Source organism: Salvia hispanica, chromosome 1 (genome assembly GCF_029641045.1).
Source record: "Salvia hispanica isolate PSC_SH4W2 chromosome 1, Shi_PSC_v1, whole genome shotgun sequence".
Lineage (NCBI taxonomy): Eukaryota > Viridiplantae > Streptophyta > Magnoliopsida > Lamiales > Lamiaceae > Salvia > Salvia hispanica.
The window spans coordinates 6,343,882-6,361,205 of record NC_142692.1 but is presented as its reverse complement, the minus strand read 5'-3'; the positions used below and the strand labels follow the sequence as shown (position 1 = coordinate 6,361,205).

The 17,324-nt window shown below is 35.3% G+C and overlaps 3 protein-coding genes and 1 pseudogene across 3 annotated transcripts; 2 read left to right on the top strand and 2 right to left on the bottom strand.

Annotated features, from left to right (window-relative positions):
• Window positions 1-3,858: 3,858 nt before the first annotated feature.
• On the top strand, window positions 3,859-5,662 carry LOC125224501 (LIM domain-containing protein PLIM2b-like). The gene is made up of 5 exons (XM_048127909.2): window positions 3,859-4,048; window positions 4,165-4,264; window positions 4,371-4,390; window positions 4,902-4,991; window positions 5,078-5,662. Exons 1-5 carry the CDS (start codon window positions 3,908-3,910, stop codon window positions 5,465-5,467), a joined length of 741 nt encoding a protein of 246 aa, XP_047983866.1. The 5' UTR covers window positions 3,859-3,907; the 3' UTR covers window positions 5,468-5,662.
• Window positions 5,663-7,315: 1,653 nt separating this feature from the next.
• Window positions 7,316-10,029, top strand: LOC125217908 (bifunctional protein FolD 4, chloroplastic-like). Its single transcript, XM_048119480.2, has 5 exons — window positions 7,316-7,668; window positions 8,148-8,473; window positions 8,885-9,121; window positions 9,215-9,382; window positions 9,468-10,029. Exons 1-5 carry the CDS (start codon window positions 7,476-7,478, stop codon window positions 9,636-9,638), a joined length of 1,095 nt encoding a protein of 364 aa, XP_047975437.1. The 5' UTR covers window positions 7,316-7,475; the 3' UTR covers window positions 9,639-10,029.
• A 216-nt stretch (window positions 10,030-10,245) lies between these two features.
• On the bottom strand, window positions 10,246-12,261 carry LOC125185332 ((-)-isopiperitenone reductase-like; annotated as a pseudogene).
• A 2,438-nt stretch (window positions 12,262-14,699) lies between these two features.
• On the bottom strand, window positions 14,700-16,053 carry LOC125223518 ((-)-isopiperitenone reductase-like). Its single transcript, XM_048126696.2, has 4 exons — window positions 15,746-16,053; window positions 15,582-15,683; window positions 15,288-15,467; window positions 14,700-15,181 (listed from the first exon to the last, which is right to left on the bottom strand). The coding sequence occupies exons 1-4, from the start codon at window positions 16,004-16,006 to the stop codon at window positions 14,804-14,806; spliced, it is 921 nt and encodes a 306-aa protein (XP_047982653.1). The 5' UTR covers window positions 16,007-16,053; the 3' UTR covers window positions 14,700-14,803.
• Between the last annotated feature and the right edge of the window lie 1,271 nt (window positions 16,054-17,324).

The window sequence follows — 17,324 nt, the reverse complement described above, 5'->3', positions numbered from 1 at the left end:
TCTTCTGGGGACAGGGACAAAAGATTACACAAAATACTAAATTAACAATCCCTTTTGAGTTTCTAATTGTGTTAAACTATGTAGTTTTGTTTATTATAGTGCGATTGTCGTTTCTTTTATGCGCAGCAGAATCGATTTGAGGGGTGAATACTTTAGCAATAATTGCTTTGTCGCAGCGCATGACAAGCAAAGATGGTGCATTTTATGCTGCTGGACTTCCTAGGTAATACTATATTTTAATTTGTTTCATTTTTGTTACTAAGTGCCATGATTGTGCTATTTTGGAATCTTGGGGTCTGTCCAATTTACTGATCTTGTTTACTTAAAGGTATTTTCTATTACTTTCATGGATATACCTCCTTTTCCATTTTCCTTTTTCTTTAATGGTGTTTTGTTGTCTTATCTGAGGTATTTAAAGAATTAAACCTATATGTTTTTTTTTTCTTGTTTTTTCTTTTATGTTTGCCACTCGCGGTCGCAAGTAGTGATTGGGAACAATTAGAGAGTACAATTGCATCCTCATTTTTTTAGTATTATTAAGTATTTATTATTGCAGCAAGTTATCTAATTATGTATTCCGAAAACTAATTAAAAGTCAATTTTTTTGCATAGTCGGTCCATTTAATTAAATTTTTTTATTTTGTTATTTGAGTTTTTGACTTTTGTTTTGCTACGCAAGTTAAACTCAATATATGAATATTTGAAAAGAAAATATAGTGAGACATTAATCAAGATAGTGTGAAAAGGAAAGAAACGATGTTGATTGATTATTTGTTTTCTATCTACTTAATTTCATGATGATTCGAACCTCATATTTATTGGAGGAGAAATGTCTTATTTACTAAGTTGTTATGTCACACCAACAAACTGAAAATTCTAGATACACCATAACTTGCAACTTTGGCTGCCCCTTACAAGGTGTTTGGGGGATTTGGTACTATCATATTTGAATGACTCAAAAAATTTCGGTTTGAATGACAACTGTTGAATACGCATGAAATAAAAAAAGGTGTTGATTCATCTTTATCAACTAAGTTACTACTCTCGAATTATGTTATGAGGTAAGAATCATATTTATGAGGAAAGCTCGATTCTTGAAAGTACTTTTGAGATGTATGGTGCAGGATTATCTGGAAATACAAAAATGTAAAACTATCATTAGTGATTCTCTCAAATATATTAGTACTATAATTTATAATCATATTTTATTCCGTAATAAAGAACACATAGATAAGTACCTCCTTTACTTTATTGATTTCTGAGTAACTTTCAACAAGCACTAGTATAAATATGTGATTGCTTTATATCTTTGAATGACTGCATGCTTTATGATATTGACCAACGAAATAATGATTAGAAGAATACATTTTGCGATCATCGAGGTAAATAGGGTTTATAATTTTACAGGCCTCGTAATGGCAATTGTAATCCTAATTACAAAACGATAACAATTTTGTACTCCATTGATATAATTACATTAGTTAAACTACATGCGTCAGTTTGTTGGTTGTTATTCAGTGAGTGTCATGTATTTCCACAATTCCACTTCATAACTGGCACATCCTCGTTTCTTTCCGTGTATATATATATGAGTGATTAAAAACTTTGTTCAATAATCGATTCATGAAAAATTTATTTGATGAGTACAGTCATATCTCTCGCAATTAAGGCACACAAGAAAAGAAACTTACTATTGTAACTTTTCAATTAAATTTATAATATGAATATCAATAAATTAAATACCGCTTGATAAAACAACCTTAAGAAATGATTACGCTTCTTTTACTATTCTTGTCTCCCTTAATCATTAAGTATGCGTATAGTGATACAACTGCTTGATAAGATTGCCGACTGCACATACACATCATATGTATTAGCTATATATTTGTGCTTGGAAGTAGAAGATGATAATTATTAGGAGAAGCAAAAACAAGAGAAGAAGCATCATGTTTTGGATAGTTTGATATTGAGATAGTAATGTTTTGAAAAAAAAAATCACAATCGGCAAAATACCATGTAGTGTGATACAACTACTTAATAAGATTGCCGACTGCACATATACATCTGATATATTAGCTATATATGCAATACTATATAAGTACTATCATATATTGATATAACTACTTGATGAGATCGCCGATTGCACATACATATCCGATATATTAGCTATATATGCAACTACATAAGTATAATACAGATAATCAAAATTTACATAAAACAGTACGTTTTATATAAGGCTAGTACTTCTTAAATCTATCACCAATGATATCATAATCCAAGAATTCACGATAGAATTGATTTGAAAAGAATGCACTATAGCAAAAAAAACTAGCAATCAAATTGATTCTACATCATGCATTTAGTGATATAACTACTTGATAAGATCGTCGCCTGCACATACACATCCAATATATTAGCTATATTTGCAATATACAAGAATAATGTAGATCAATATTTACCTAAATAGAGAGTAGTAGTACGTTTTATATAAGGCTAGTACTTATTGAATCGGTCAGCAATGATATCATAATCCAAGAATTGCGATAGTAATGTGTTGAAAAAACCGTACAATCGCCAAAAAACTACATAGCAATCAAATTGGTTCTACATCATGCAGTAGCGAAGCCACATATGGGCCAGGGGGGCCCATGGTCCTCCCATGAATTTTTCCGTTTAGTATTATTCATTATACATACATTTAAACTATTTATGTCAATAGCTTAGATGGTCTCAAGTTTTGTCTTCTCAAATCTAGCCCAGGGTTTCGACTCCCATCGTGTGGATGCTTCCTTTTTTTAAGTTCCATTTTATATTTATTGTTGTCTTTGTTTCATACTTTAAGTAATACATAGTACCAGTATAATTTAAAAATACAGAGTAACTATCTTTGTTATACAATAATAAAAATTAATTCTTTAGATTTGTAAATGTAAATATATGTATATTACTGTAGTAAACTCAATTTAAAGATCTATTCTATATTTTTATTTATTTGTTTATCATTTACATTGGTTTAATCTATGATGAAAATTAATTAGAAATTTTAAGCAAAATAATAGTATTATACTTCAATATTTTTCCCTTATTATCCATCTTTCTTTTGTTCGAGATAATTCTAACAATGACGACACCAAAAATAACCACAAACGTTAACAATAATTTGGGCCCCCTAATGCGAAAATCCTAGCTTCGCCACTGAGTATAAACCCAAATTCAAATCTAAACGGAAAATTCATTTTTCCAATGCATTTGATTTTAAATAAGAATGCATTTTTTTATACGTTGAATGCAGGCGTTTTATAGTAACAATATTTTTATTTTATATCACCTCCACTATTTATCTTGGAGCTATATTATAACTAATCTAGCAAGTTTAATTCTGTGGAATTGAAGTCATGAAATAATTTTTTTTAATGAGACATGTATGTAGAGATCTAATTCAGTGAAACAAATAATTTCCTAGCCCATTTTTTTCAAAGAATTATTAAGAGTTTATTGCATAAAAAATAGGAGGAAAAATGGAAAATTACGTTAAGTCGCGTACTCTATATGTAAGTTTGTAACTACCACAACTACCATGAAATACAAAAAAAATGGAAAAAATGAATATACTTACCTCCCAAAAACTGTGGCCCTCAATTCATATATACTGCGTACTAACTATCTAATTATGGACACAAAGTAAAAAAACATTAACCCTATTTTCCCTCCAATTTGGTCGGATTATCCATCAATTTATTTTGTATCATAATCCTCCATTGAATTCAAAAGACTGGATATCCAATCACGTGTCAGTTCAATAATAGGATGAAATCTTTTCCATTTCACAGCATGAAATTAAAAAGTGAGAAATATTGCGATTCGATAATTTGATCAAGGCTTAGAAGAAGATAGAGAAAGAGAGAGAATGGCATCATCATTCACAGGAACTCAGGACAAATGCAGTGCTTGCGACAAGACTGTTTATTTTGTGGATTTGTTGTCTGCTGATGGACAAACTTATCACAAATCATGCTTCAAATGCAGCCATTGCAAAGGCACTCTTGTGGTAATTAATTAGAGAAAAAAAGGATTATGGGTTTATTCAATGTGCATATGTTGTGATTATTTTTGTTAATATATTTACACAAATAGTTAATCATAATTTTGAATTTTTGATGGTAGATGAGCAACTACTCTTCCATGGATGGAGTTCTCTACTGCAAGACCCATTTTGAACAGCTTTTTAAGGAGTCTGGAAATTTTAGCAAGAATTTTCAACCAGGTGATAATTCAGTTTCTATATATATAGATATTGGATTGTCTATGGATTATATCCCTTTTTATTGATAATTTTCCCCTTTCTGTCTGTTGTAATGAATGTGAAACAGGAAAACATGAGAAGGACCTGGTAAGTACCTCAAAATGTTTGATTTTGTTATTCCATGTTCTGATTATATATTTATCAAATATTAGGTGTGTGATCAAATACTAACTAAGTTAGAGTAATAAGTATTAACTAATATCAATCTTGTATGTTAAAAATATCAACTGAAAGACATAAATTTATTAATCTACTTGTGTTGATAAGCTTATGTCTTTGTGTTGATATTTAAATTATATGTTGTATTAATATAATTATGTCTTTTGCTGATAATTTTAATTCACAGAATTGAAAGATACTATTAGTAACTTATTACTGTAAATTAGTTAGCAAAGTAACGCAACCCATATACTTTTATCCATATATAATGTTATAATCATGAACTACCATTCTATCATGCAATAGGAGTCTATTTTTTACCATTTCAATTCATTTTCACTCAAATTTATACTTAGAGTCGCTATAGTAATATTTGATGCTAACCCCAAATCGAAAATCATGAATAAGGATGTCATGAATTATATGTGACAATATGCAGACAAGGGCACCAAGCAAAATGTCTAGTATGTTCTGTGGGACCCAAGATAAATGCCCTGCATGCAGCAAAACTGTGTATCCACTCGAGAAGGTGATCTTAATTCCATTTGTAGGGCTTATTTAATTTCCCCTCTTTGGAAACCCTAATTTTTTTTGTTTTGTTTCATGGAAATGCAGATATCGCTGGAGGGAGAGTCGTTCCACAAATCGTGCTTCAAGTGCGCGCACGGCGGGTGCGCGCTGACGCACTCGTCCTACGCGGCTCTCGACGGGATCCTCTACTGCAAGCACCACTTCCACCAGCTCTTCATGGAGAAGGGAAACTACCAGCACGTGATCGAGGCTGGCAGGAAGAGCTCCGCCGAGAACGACGAAGAGCACCGCGCAGCAGCTGCGGCCGCCGCTGCAGCTGCTGACGCGGCAGCGGCGGAGGAAGGGGGTGAGGAGGAGGATGGAGGGGAGGCAAAGGCGGATCCAGATGAGGCCGAGGCCGAGGCTGAGGCTGAGGAGAAGGCTGAGGAGAAGGCTGAGGAGGAGAAGGCTGAGGAGGAGAAGGCGGAAGACTAGTTATAGAGATATGCTCTTCTCTCTTTTTTTGGTTGGTTAATTAATTAACTATACACCTAAGATTTTTTGGTTTAGGTTTTCAAGTTATGTTGTTTGATTTGTTGTAATTCGAATTAATTACACTCACTTTGTGTGGGGGATTTTCCAGGAATGTAATTGTGTATGTCTTATTCATAACGCAAATTCAATTCTATATATGTATCACTGTATTTTTATTTATTTTTATAATTTAGTGAGTGGTAAAATATATGTATCCAGTATCCCCCATACAACAAGAAACTCAGTTTTCATTTTAAAATAATACTAGTGGTATCTTTTTTTTTGTTAATTGATTAGGGTCCAATGAGCTTGTAGTTTGTATTACTCCATTATTCACTACGATTACGAGGAATATCGATATGTACACATTATACGTTAATAATTTAGCGAGAGTAGTAATAATATTGTGTTATACACTCGATTAATTTGAATCAAGAACTACTAGTTGAAATATGAGGGAGAGACAAAAACATAAGTAGTTCACGTATGTATTATAATTAAAGTGTAAACATTGCTATTTACCATTTCATCTCAAAGCTATAATATTGTGTCAAATATATTAAGTTGAGTCGTGCATTTTGTTTAGTAAACTATACATGACTACTCCATCCGTCTATAAAAAATAGTCTCATTTTATCATTTTGGATTGTGCAATAAAAAAACTCATTTATGAAAATGAAAAGTTTATATCTTCTCTACCTATCTTTTCTCCTCATCTTTTTTACTTTACCAATTTATCATTAAAATCCGTGTCATCCATAAATGAGACTATTTTTATGGATGAAGGAAATACTCCATCCGTCCCACTCAAGATGTCCAATTCTTGAGCGACAAGAGATTTTAGGAGTAATTGTTAGGCGGAGTAAATAGAGAGAAAAAGATAGTTGAATATTTTAATGAGGAGAGAAGAGAGAGAAATTTATTTACAAATATAGAAAATAGACATTTTGAATGAGATAAACTAAAAAGAAAGATGAATATCTTGAATAGGACAGAGGGAATAATATTTTCAAATAAGGTTTTTGAAGTTCTTTGCAATCTATCTATCATAGTACACTAGACTACTACTAGTAATTAGAGATGTCAATTGGGCTAACGGGCCAACTCACTTGAGTTGCCGGACTATTTGGATGCGCGCTATTCGGTTATGCATTTTTTGGGTCATAAATTTTCAGCCCTAACACTACCTCGCCGGGTTTTGGGCTAATCCACCGGGCTAATCGGGCCTAATAACTTTTGGAAATAATCTCTAGTATCAAAAATTTCATCTATAAAATAATTTTAAGTTTTAGATATTTTTTTATTCTTAGTTTTAGAATCATATAAAATGATAAATATATTAAGATTTTAAAGGGTTAGTTCTTAATTTTGTCTTAATCGATTTTGGCAGTGGCAGATGACGATGGAACAAAGAATCGAGGTGGAACTTGAAAATTGATAGTGTGAGATCGAGTGAAAAATTGTAGAATGAAGATTTAAGAAGAGTAATCATCGTGCTACATGAAATTAAAAAATATAAAAGAAAACCCCTAAAACTTAAAATTTTTTAACTAAAAGTTGCAACCCGTTCGGACAACCTGTTTAACCCGCCAATCCATTCGGGGTAACCCATTTCCGAATACGTTTTGTATTCGGATTACAAAATTACAGTCCTAACCCATAAATTTTAGAGGGCTATTCGGGTAATCCTAGTATAGTATAGTAATTTTATTTCTTGAACACATCTATTACTCCCAAGATTAAAATTTGGTGCTACGAATTAAAGACATGAAACGGCGCCGTTTTCTTCAAAATCTTCTTTCTTGACCTCTGTCAAAGGAACCTCAGAGACAGAGTACCCTACTCTTGCAATTTCCCGGTTAAATCACTTCTAAACCCTAATTCACACATTCATTCATTCATAAATCAAAGCAAAAGCAGGAGAGCAAGCATAGGGCTGAGATTCCGGCTCCAATTCCTCCGTCTCAAGATGGCATCCGCCGCCGCCACCTCCTCCACCGCCACTATGTTCGGATCCGCCGCCGCCTCAGATGGCTGCTCACGCCGAGTTTTCGTTACGACCACTGTCCAGGTGCGCGCCTCGCAGAGTTCTCCGGCCTTCCTTAGAACGAGTAGAGCTATCAAAACTTACGCCTCCTGCAGCAATTCGTCCGTTGTAAATGGTGAGCGCATGCTTTTCTGCTCATATTTGCTCAATTTTTGCGTATTGGTTAGTTTTTGAATTGGTTGTGCTCAATTACATCTGCGCCTGGATTGGAGTTTGCATATGGATGAGCTTTATGCATGTGTGTTGTGTTGTGTTCAGAAGTGATCGTGTGACCGATTTATGATCATTTATCGAATATTCCTTATGAAAAACTCTCGGCACTGAATTTTCTGGTTTCGTTGGGGGAGCATTTTTTGGCATATGAAGTTGTCAATTGGGGAGAGGGGTGCTGGTAAATAAAACAAAGTTGATAGCTTAATTTCTTCTTGGAGACTTGATGGTAAAGCCATAGCTTATTTGTGTTTCAGAACCTCAATTGGGGAGATGGCATATGAAGTTGTCAATTGGGGAGTATTCACTGCATTGCGTTTCTTCTTGTAACTGTAGTAGTTGTTTTTTTGAATGCATTCTTATTTCACATTGGATGGTATACAGCTGCATTGGTCACTGAGGCATCTGCTAAGGTTATTGATGGAAAAGCCACTGCGAAAGAGATCAGAGAGGAAATAGCTGCTGAAATATCAAAAATGAAGGAATCTAGCGGTGTTGTTCCTGGACTGGCTGTTATTCTTGTTGGAGAGAGGAAGGATTCTGCAACTTATGTACGGAACAAGAAAAAAGCGTGTGAAGCAGTTGGGATCAAGTCATACGAAGTACACTTAGCTGAAGATTGCTCAGAACAAGAAGTCCTTGAGCATATCTCAGCCTTCAATGATGATCCCGCAGTTAATGGTATCCTTGTTCAGTTGCCTCTACCTTCCGTAAGCCTCCAAATTTGAATAATTATGTTTACTGTGGAATTGTACTCTGATTTGCCTCATTAAATATGCAAATTGCTTACATAGAGTCATAGAGGGTTCATGTGTGTGTCTATTGGATAATAAACAACCGAGTTAGAGAATATATGATTGGTATAATAGCAACTAAGTACTCATTGAATTCTTCTAGTGGATTTGGCTCAGATGAATTAGTGATGTTTAGTGATGTTCCTGATGGCACGTGCAATTCAGTAAGCTTATTTGACACCCCTTTCGTATGAGTGAATGAAGTATAACCTCAGCAACCATTTCCTCCGATTGCTCTATATGTAGAAGAGTTTATAAATTTTCTTCATTATTGCCTCCTGATTATGAAATATCACTATACTAATGATCTCTTGTGTCTTCTGCCAGCATATGAATGAGCAAAATATCTTGAATGCTGTCTGCATTGAGAAAGATGTTGATGGATTTAGCCCACTGAATATTGGCCGCCTGGCTATGAGAGATAGAGAACCACTATTTGTTCCGTGTACGCCCAAAGGATGCATAGAGTTGTTGCATAGATATGGTGTTCCAATCAAGGGAAAGAGGGCCGTTGTAATAGGCAGGAGTAATATTGTTGGAATGCCAGCTGCTCTTCTCTTGCAAGTAACATGATACTCTACTCAGAACCTGAAAAAAACTACCTTACCACCAAATCGATGAAACTTGACTTCACTCTAATGTTTTCTTGCTCTGCAGAGAGAAGATGCCACTGTTACAGTTGTCCACTCAAGAACAAAGAATCCTGAGGCTATCACTAGAGAAGCAGACATTGTAATCACTGCGGTGGGACAGCCAAACATGGTCAGAGGTAGCTGGATCAAGCCTGGTGCTGTTGTCATCGATGTTGGAATCAATCCAGTCGAGGTTTGCCTTCATTTCATGGAATCCCTTTCCTCGTTGCCACCTAGTTTTTCCTAGCGTTCTAAATTCATGTTTTTTTGCACAACAGGACACGAGCTGCAGTCGTGGATATCGGCTCGTTGGAGACGTATGTTATGAGGAGGCTAGCAAGATTGCTTCAGCCATCACTCCGGTTCCTGGGGGAGTTGGGCCTATGACCATAGCAATGCTTCTCTCCAACACTCTTTCTGCAGCTAAGCGAGCTTACAATTTGGAATGACATTGTCTCAGCTATGGAGAATAAGGAGCAAAATTTTGGGTTGAACTTTACCTCGCTTTAGTATTTCCTCTTAAATTGAAAGATGTAATGCTGCTTATTTAGTAGTAATGCGTTTTCCGTGTTCCAAATTATCGCATTTCTTCGAACTGAATTTGGAAAGGCAAGTGAAGATTATAGGCTACTGAATCAGATCTCTGCAGAAGCAAAGTGGCTGCCTGACAAGCGCCTTCCGATGACACGTGAAAAGCCCGTGCTGACATGAAGACTCAGATCGCCTCCATTGTGTATGATTATAACAGTTTTACCAAATTACATACAGATTGATTCATCTTCCTTTACAAAACGTCCCATATTAATCGACTCATTTCCTTTTTTATGGGGGAAAAATTAAGTCTCTTCTCTCTTGTAGTACTTTATTTTCATCCAATTTAACTAACTAAACATCTTTTCTTAATCCGGGACGAAAGGGGTAAAACTTTTTTTTGTTTACAATGATTGTCGGAACATCTATATCATCGAATAGCATAACACAATAAATTGGAAACCTCTCCTATACTTCAGATGGAAATATCAACTCAAATCCATTTATTCATGTAGCTTCCCATAGAAGGAATAAATAGTGTAAAATAAGCGTTTAGCAATTATATGAAATAAATCACAAAGACAATGCTTCCCATCGATGGAAGAAGCTTCCTGACGGCCCTCCATCGGGCAGCAACGCCATCTTCACCGGAGCTTCAGCAGCTTCGACTTCACTCAGTGGGCCGCGATTGAATGTAATATCCGTCCTAGCGAAACCGGGACACACAGAATTGATGAGGAACCCTGGCTGCTGTTGAGCTGCAAGCCAAGTATAAGCATTGAGAGCTGCTTTCGACACTTTGTAGGCTGCAAGGTGAGGAGGCCATTGCTTCTCTTCTACTTTATTCTCTTTCAAATCGTTGATGAATTCTTGCACAACTTCCTCTACTCTCTCTTCACTCAATTCCTCTTTGTTGCTCAACACCCCTTTTGCCCATTCGTTCGGCTGATACTGAAGCAGATGAATATCATCGTGTCATGATAAGGATCCATATATTTTATGATCCATCACCCAAGAATTTACCCTTTGATGTCTGACCTAAGCTATTTTTGTGATGCTATTTTCAATTTCCCAACACAAAACAAAAGATAATAAAAGATCCAACCAACAAAAATTGAATCTAAACAAGAATTGATGGAAGATTAGGAATGGAAAGCATGTGTATAATGATGAGATAAAAGAGTTATGACCATAGGACCTTGACCAAAAGAATGGAAACAACCCTAGGCAACTTTCAATAGCTCTATCACCCCTTGGCTTCACTACTCAATGGATACACCCCACTGATGCATACCTCTACTTGAATCAATCTATGAAATTGAGACAAACAACCTTCAAGGAAGGAATTGGATATATTCCTCAAAGAGGAAAAACTCACTAGGGAGATAACTTCATCACAATCTTATCTTGAATGAAAAATGACACCAAAAAGTATTTATACTAAGGGTCCAAAATGTGGAAAAATGCCCTCAAAAACTAAGTCTCGGGTGAATTGCAGGGTGCAAAACACCCGCCCGGGTGTTCTCTCTGGACTCCCTCGCCAGTTCTGCGCGACTTCTGTAAAACCGTCATAACTCTCTCATTCGGACTCCGATTGAGATGTGCAAGATACCCTCGCGAAGCTGTTTCCAAGACGAAGACGATGGTAGTAGTTTTATAGCTTTCGGATATCATCTCGATAGGACGGTTTCTGGTTGAATCCAGCTGTAGTTGAAATCCTTGACGCACGGCTTCATTGATCGTATCATGTCAATTATGTAATACTAATACAATATCATTGTTTCATATGCAATCAGGAAAAACTGTGTGTACGGAATATTCAATCTTATATGAGTAATGATAAGTCATATATCTGGATTAGAACACTCACTCTATCCATATACTAATATACATATAATGTTGTCATCAGTCAGAAACAGTTACTACTTACGAAGTCATGAGAAGAATATTACCATTGAACACCCTAAAGTGGAGGAGACATTAACAATTCTTGGTGAATTAGAGAGTTGCAGAAGAGGAATGAAGGCTTTTGTCACTCTCTTTGCACCATATTAGTTTGTGGCAATGCATTCTTCTGCTCCCTTCAATGTCTCCACAAGCTTTCCCTCTGCTTTCGGATGGAACGGCTCCTCCGCCTGCATATTGAAATGAAATAGTAAATCACCATGCAAGTTTTACTAAAATAACACCACCACAAAGACATTCTTTTTGTAAGTATAACTAACCTTCCCACCAGCAAAGAAAAAGGAGATGTCAGCCTCAACATATTCTTCAAGAACTGAAACATCACCAACAACATCCACCCCAAGAACTCCTGCATTATTCACCTGCACATCACCAATATAATTAGATCAAGAATATTAAAAATGATCATAATATTATTTGGTACCAAAATGTCGAGCCTTCCGAATCTTGATTTGATGAACTCGAAAACAGCAGCAACGCTAGCAGGATCAGCAACATCGAGCTGATGAAAAACCACATTATTCCTTTGTTTGCTCCTGTGATCAATGCATACCTTTGTTTTGCTGCATCTGCCATTCTTTTTTCCCTTTTGTTTTTCTGTTTGAAATGAGACTTTGCAAGAGCAAGACCTTTATAGTAGAGTGCAATACGCCACTACATGGCATGTCTTATTCTCCATCCTTTAGAAATACACAAAGTCAGAAGTTTAGATCGCAACACCACACCATAAGAGTATTTTTTTTTTCGTAGACAAAATTATTTTAGTCCCCATACTTTTCTCTCATTTTTATTTAATTTGATTTAGTTTGATTTGATTTGATTTATTTTAGTTAGGATATCTTTTTAGGAGTAGTATATTATAAATATATGTGACATACTTGGATTTTACATGGTTTTAGAGTGTGGTTATGTGTGAATTTGGTCATATTTTGTCTATTATTGGACATGTTTATATCTACTTCTCTATTATGTTGGTATGTTAACCATTTTGTTAAGAATGTGTAGAAAAGACACAAAATATGTGGATGTGCAGCAGCCTTGGTTTGAGACAATATTTACTGGAGATTTTGAAGTCCAATCAGCCCCTAATGCATATCAATCTCTTTATCTTCGAAAGAGCTTCGTGTGGGTATCTCGCACACCTCAATCGGAGTTCGGTAGAAGAAGTTATGGCCGTTACAAGAACACTGCGCTGTCCAGAAACTTTCACCCGGCCGGGTACACCGATTCTGCGCGAAAAGGGTCAGAAAGTGGTCGAAAATGACCACCCGGCGGGTGAATTTTGCTCTTTATAATTCCACCCGGCCGGGTACGCTATTTTGGCGTATTCTCTTGCCAAAAACGCGATTTTTGATGGGAGATTAAAGGGAAAACGCCTAGGGTTCATATCATTCAACACTTACCGCCTCCAACACTCACACACACCCCCAAGAACACTTGGAGAGAGAGAATTGAAGATTGAAGACTTCCAATCGGAAGATTGAAGTTGTCATTCCATATATTCATTCTCACACGAGTATCTTAATCTTTTCTCCATGTATTTCATAGAATCTTTTGTTTCAAACATGGTTTTTGTGAAGAACATGAGTAGCTAAACATTACTTGGAGAATTCTTGGTGAAGATGCACTAATTTCATAGTTTTTATCCAATTAATTTCGTTCTTACCTTGCTCTTGTAGTTATTTGATTATTCTTGGGTTTATTCCTTTCAATTGCTTGATCACCACTTTATTGTGTAGGATTAATTAGATAAATCGGGAGATGAAATAATTAATCTGGAAATAAGAATAATTCACACCTTATGATAAAACTTGGGAGAGTTGAGGTTTTGAGTGAGGTCTTTGACCTAATCGAACTTTTGGGAGTTAGGGGTTTTAGGATTAGAATGAGACTTCAATCCTAACACCTAATCTGCAGGTTTCTCACATCGGGAGGGGGTTTAATCTATAATTGCGGTCGACTTAGTAACTCTAGAGACACCAAAAGGTAAGGCAATTTGATTGGATAAGAGCTTGGAATTGTGCATCGGATCCTTGAATTCTACAATTTTCTCCATATATCTTTTCACTCTGTGTTTACTTGCTTTTATTTATTTATTTGTTCATTATATGTTTTTCGTAGTGTTAGAACAAAACCAAACCTTTCTCGATTCTCTAGATAGTAGTCAACATTTGTTCGTGGTAGTTAAGTTGATACAAATTAGTCTCTGTGGGATACGATACTCTTACTTGCTAATTGCTACACTAGCCCCGTACACTTGCGGGTATCAATTGTGTTAAAATAAGTCGAGTCAATATGTGTCGTGGTATTTGATAAGAAAAAATTAAATATTTTTTTCATTCTACAACTAATGGTCTCTCTATCCCTCTACTAAGTAGTACTACTAAACACTATAATAGAGCACTAAATTAATTTGGAGGAAATATATTAAAATTTATTAAAATATGGAATATATATTGATACACTAATTTAATTTGGAGAAAATGTATTAAAGTTTGTTGGAATATAAATAATATATTGAAGCATTAAATTAGTTTTGAGAAAAAATATATTAAAATTATTGAAATATGAAAATATATTAAAGCACTAATTTAGTTTAGAGGATATATAGTAAAATTTTATTAGAATTTCAAGCGGCCGCCCCACAAGCGCGCTTGCGCTTCATGGCAGATCAAAGCACTGGCGGATCTAGGGGACGGCTCGGTCCTGGCCATTCGGAGAGTCTAAATATTTCATTGAATTGAGCTGAAAATAGTATATCCGCCCCCTTCGTGGAGAGTAGAATATATTTGTGATGCAGTTCTAAAATACAAGTCTTGTAGAAAAATATTCCTGTAATTGTTTATCCTTCTACCAAATTAGTGTTTCCTTTTTTATTTATTTCATTTTAGTTATTTCTTTTTAATTTTATTTTTCCATAAGTTTAGATTTGCTTTTGCTTATATAAAGACCTTATTGTTAGACTAAAAAGACATATTGAGTATTAATTTTATTTTGAGTTTGTATGCTCTGCATCACGGAAGGAGTAGTAAATATCAATTCAAAACCCAAATATTCATGTCTAGAACAGAAAGATTGTAGTTTGGTAATACTTTATGAAATCAACAAAAGAAAGAAATCACAAAGACAAGGCCTCAGATCGATGGAAGAAGCTGCCCGACGGTCCTCCATCGGGCAGCAACGCCATCTTCACTGGAGCTTCAGCAGCTTCGGCTTCACTCAGCGGGCCATGATTGTATGTAATATCCGTCCTAGCAAAACCAGGACACACAGCATTGATGAGGAAGCGTGGGTGTCGTTGAGCTGCAACCCAAGTATAAGCGTTGAGAGCTGCTTTCGACACTTTGTAGGCTGCAAGGTGAGGAGGCCACTGCTTCTCTTTTACTTTATTCTCTTTCAAATCGTTGAGGAATTCTTGCACAACTTCGTCTACTCTCTCTTCACTTAACCCCTCTTTGCTGCTCAACACCCCTTTTGCCCATTCATTCGGCTGAAGCTGAATTACATACACATATAAGTATATAGTAAAATGTACTATTATGAATATACGAGCAATACATCATCAATAAGAAACAGTTATTATCAAGTGTGAAGAAGATTACCACTAAACACCCTAAAGTGGAGGAGACATTAACAATTCTTGGCGAATCAGAGAGTTGTAGAAGAGGAATGAGGGCTTCTGTTACTCTTTTTGCACCGTAGTAGTTTGTTTCCATGCATTCTTCCGCGCCCTTCAATGTCACCACAAGCTTTCCCTCTGCTTTCGGGTGAAATGGCTCCGTCTGTACATAGAATAATTTAAATCACAAAGTTTAGTCAAATTTCAAATCTTATTAAAGTCAATATTATTCGTGATTTAAACGTCTATTATCCCTATGATTCCAACAATAACTAACCTGTCCACCGGCCTCGAAAAAGGTGCAGTCAGCCAAAATATACTCTGCAAGAAGCGAAGCATCACCATCCACATCCAAACCACGATTTCCTGCATTATTCACCTGCACACCAATCAATTAGTACTAGTTTAATTAAATCAAGAATAATGACAATAATTGAATACCAAAATGTCGAGCCTTCCAAATCTTGATTTGATGAACTCAAAAACAGCAGCAACGCTAGCAGGATTAGCAACATCCAGCTGCTGGAAAACCACATTATCAAATTCTTTAAGCTTTTGTCTTGCTTCAATGCCTCTCTTTTCATCTCTTGATGCTAAAATCACCACTATTCCTTTCGAAGCTAACTGCCTGCATATTTCCAATCCAATCCCTTTGTTAGCTCCTGTGATCAATGCATACCTTTCTTTTGCGGTATCTGCCATTGTGTTTTCCCTTTGGTTTTCTCTCTCAAATCAGACTTTGTAATTGCCAGTTTGTTGTTTCAAATTTATTCTAGCGCTGCTGCCTTATATATTGATTTTTTTCGTGTCGTATTTTTGGAAAATACGGAGAAAATACAAATATTAGTGTATGATTTTTCGCTACACGCAACCTAACTAGAAAAGTTTGATTTTTCTTCCTAATAGAATGAAAATTCACAATTTCCAAAACGTTTCCATATGCATCGCCCATTCCCACTTGTTTTTAAATTTGAGGATAATGTACTTTAAATACTCCTATCAAATTATTTCGAACTATCGATATTGAATTATATACTACTCCTTCCTTCCCATTATAAATAAAGAGTTTCTTTTGGGCAGAGATTTAGAAAAATGATAATCTTTTATTTTTCCCAAAGATAATTGCATCATTTCTTTTACGCACTCATTTAAAAAAATGATAGTACTTAATGTTAAAGTGGAGAGAAAGTAATATAATAGAGATAATATAATACTATACGTAAGACTCTTATCCATATTATTCTTTCTTACTTTACTCTCTCTCCACACTAACTATTTATTGTTATATTTTTTTGAAACGAGTGCAAAAAAGAAACGACACAACTATCTGCGGACGTATGGAGTACTATTTACTAAGTTAAGTAGAGAAAATAAAGTACTCCCTCCGTCCACGAATAAGAGTCCCGTTTTTCCATTTTGGTCCGTCCACGAATAAGAGTTCCGGTTCATAATTACCATAAATGGTAAAGAGACCACACATTTCACTAATTCATTCCACTCACATATCATTTAAAACTAATATATACAAGTGAGACTCCTATTCCACTAACTTTCTTTCACCCATTTTTCTTAACATTTTTTAAAACCCGCGCCATTTAGAAATGAGACTCTTAATCGTGGACGGAGGGAGTATATAAGAGAAAAAAAGTGAGATATAAAAATCGTAAGAAATAAAAAAGTAATAAAGAGATAATAATAAAAAGAAAGAGAGTAAATAAGGCAAGAGTTGTGTTACTACTTTTTATCAAAAAAACAAGAAAGAAATCGATCAGAATCCAAATTGTAAAGTTGATAGTAAGTCCAACAAACCAAAATGAAAAATTAATAGCTGCCACATACGTAGTCAGAATTGGGCCTATTTCTAGCTACAAGTGGGTGTACGTAGTTTCAAATATAGCAGGCCCTACAAGTGGTAGTCGGCCCGTACTGTTGGATGCTGAAATGAGCAAATTTGAAATCTTTTGAAATGGGTAATACTGAAAGCTGCATCGAACATGGAAAGTTGTCCCAAGAACATGGA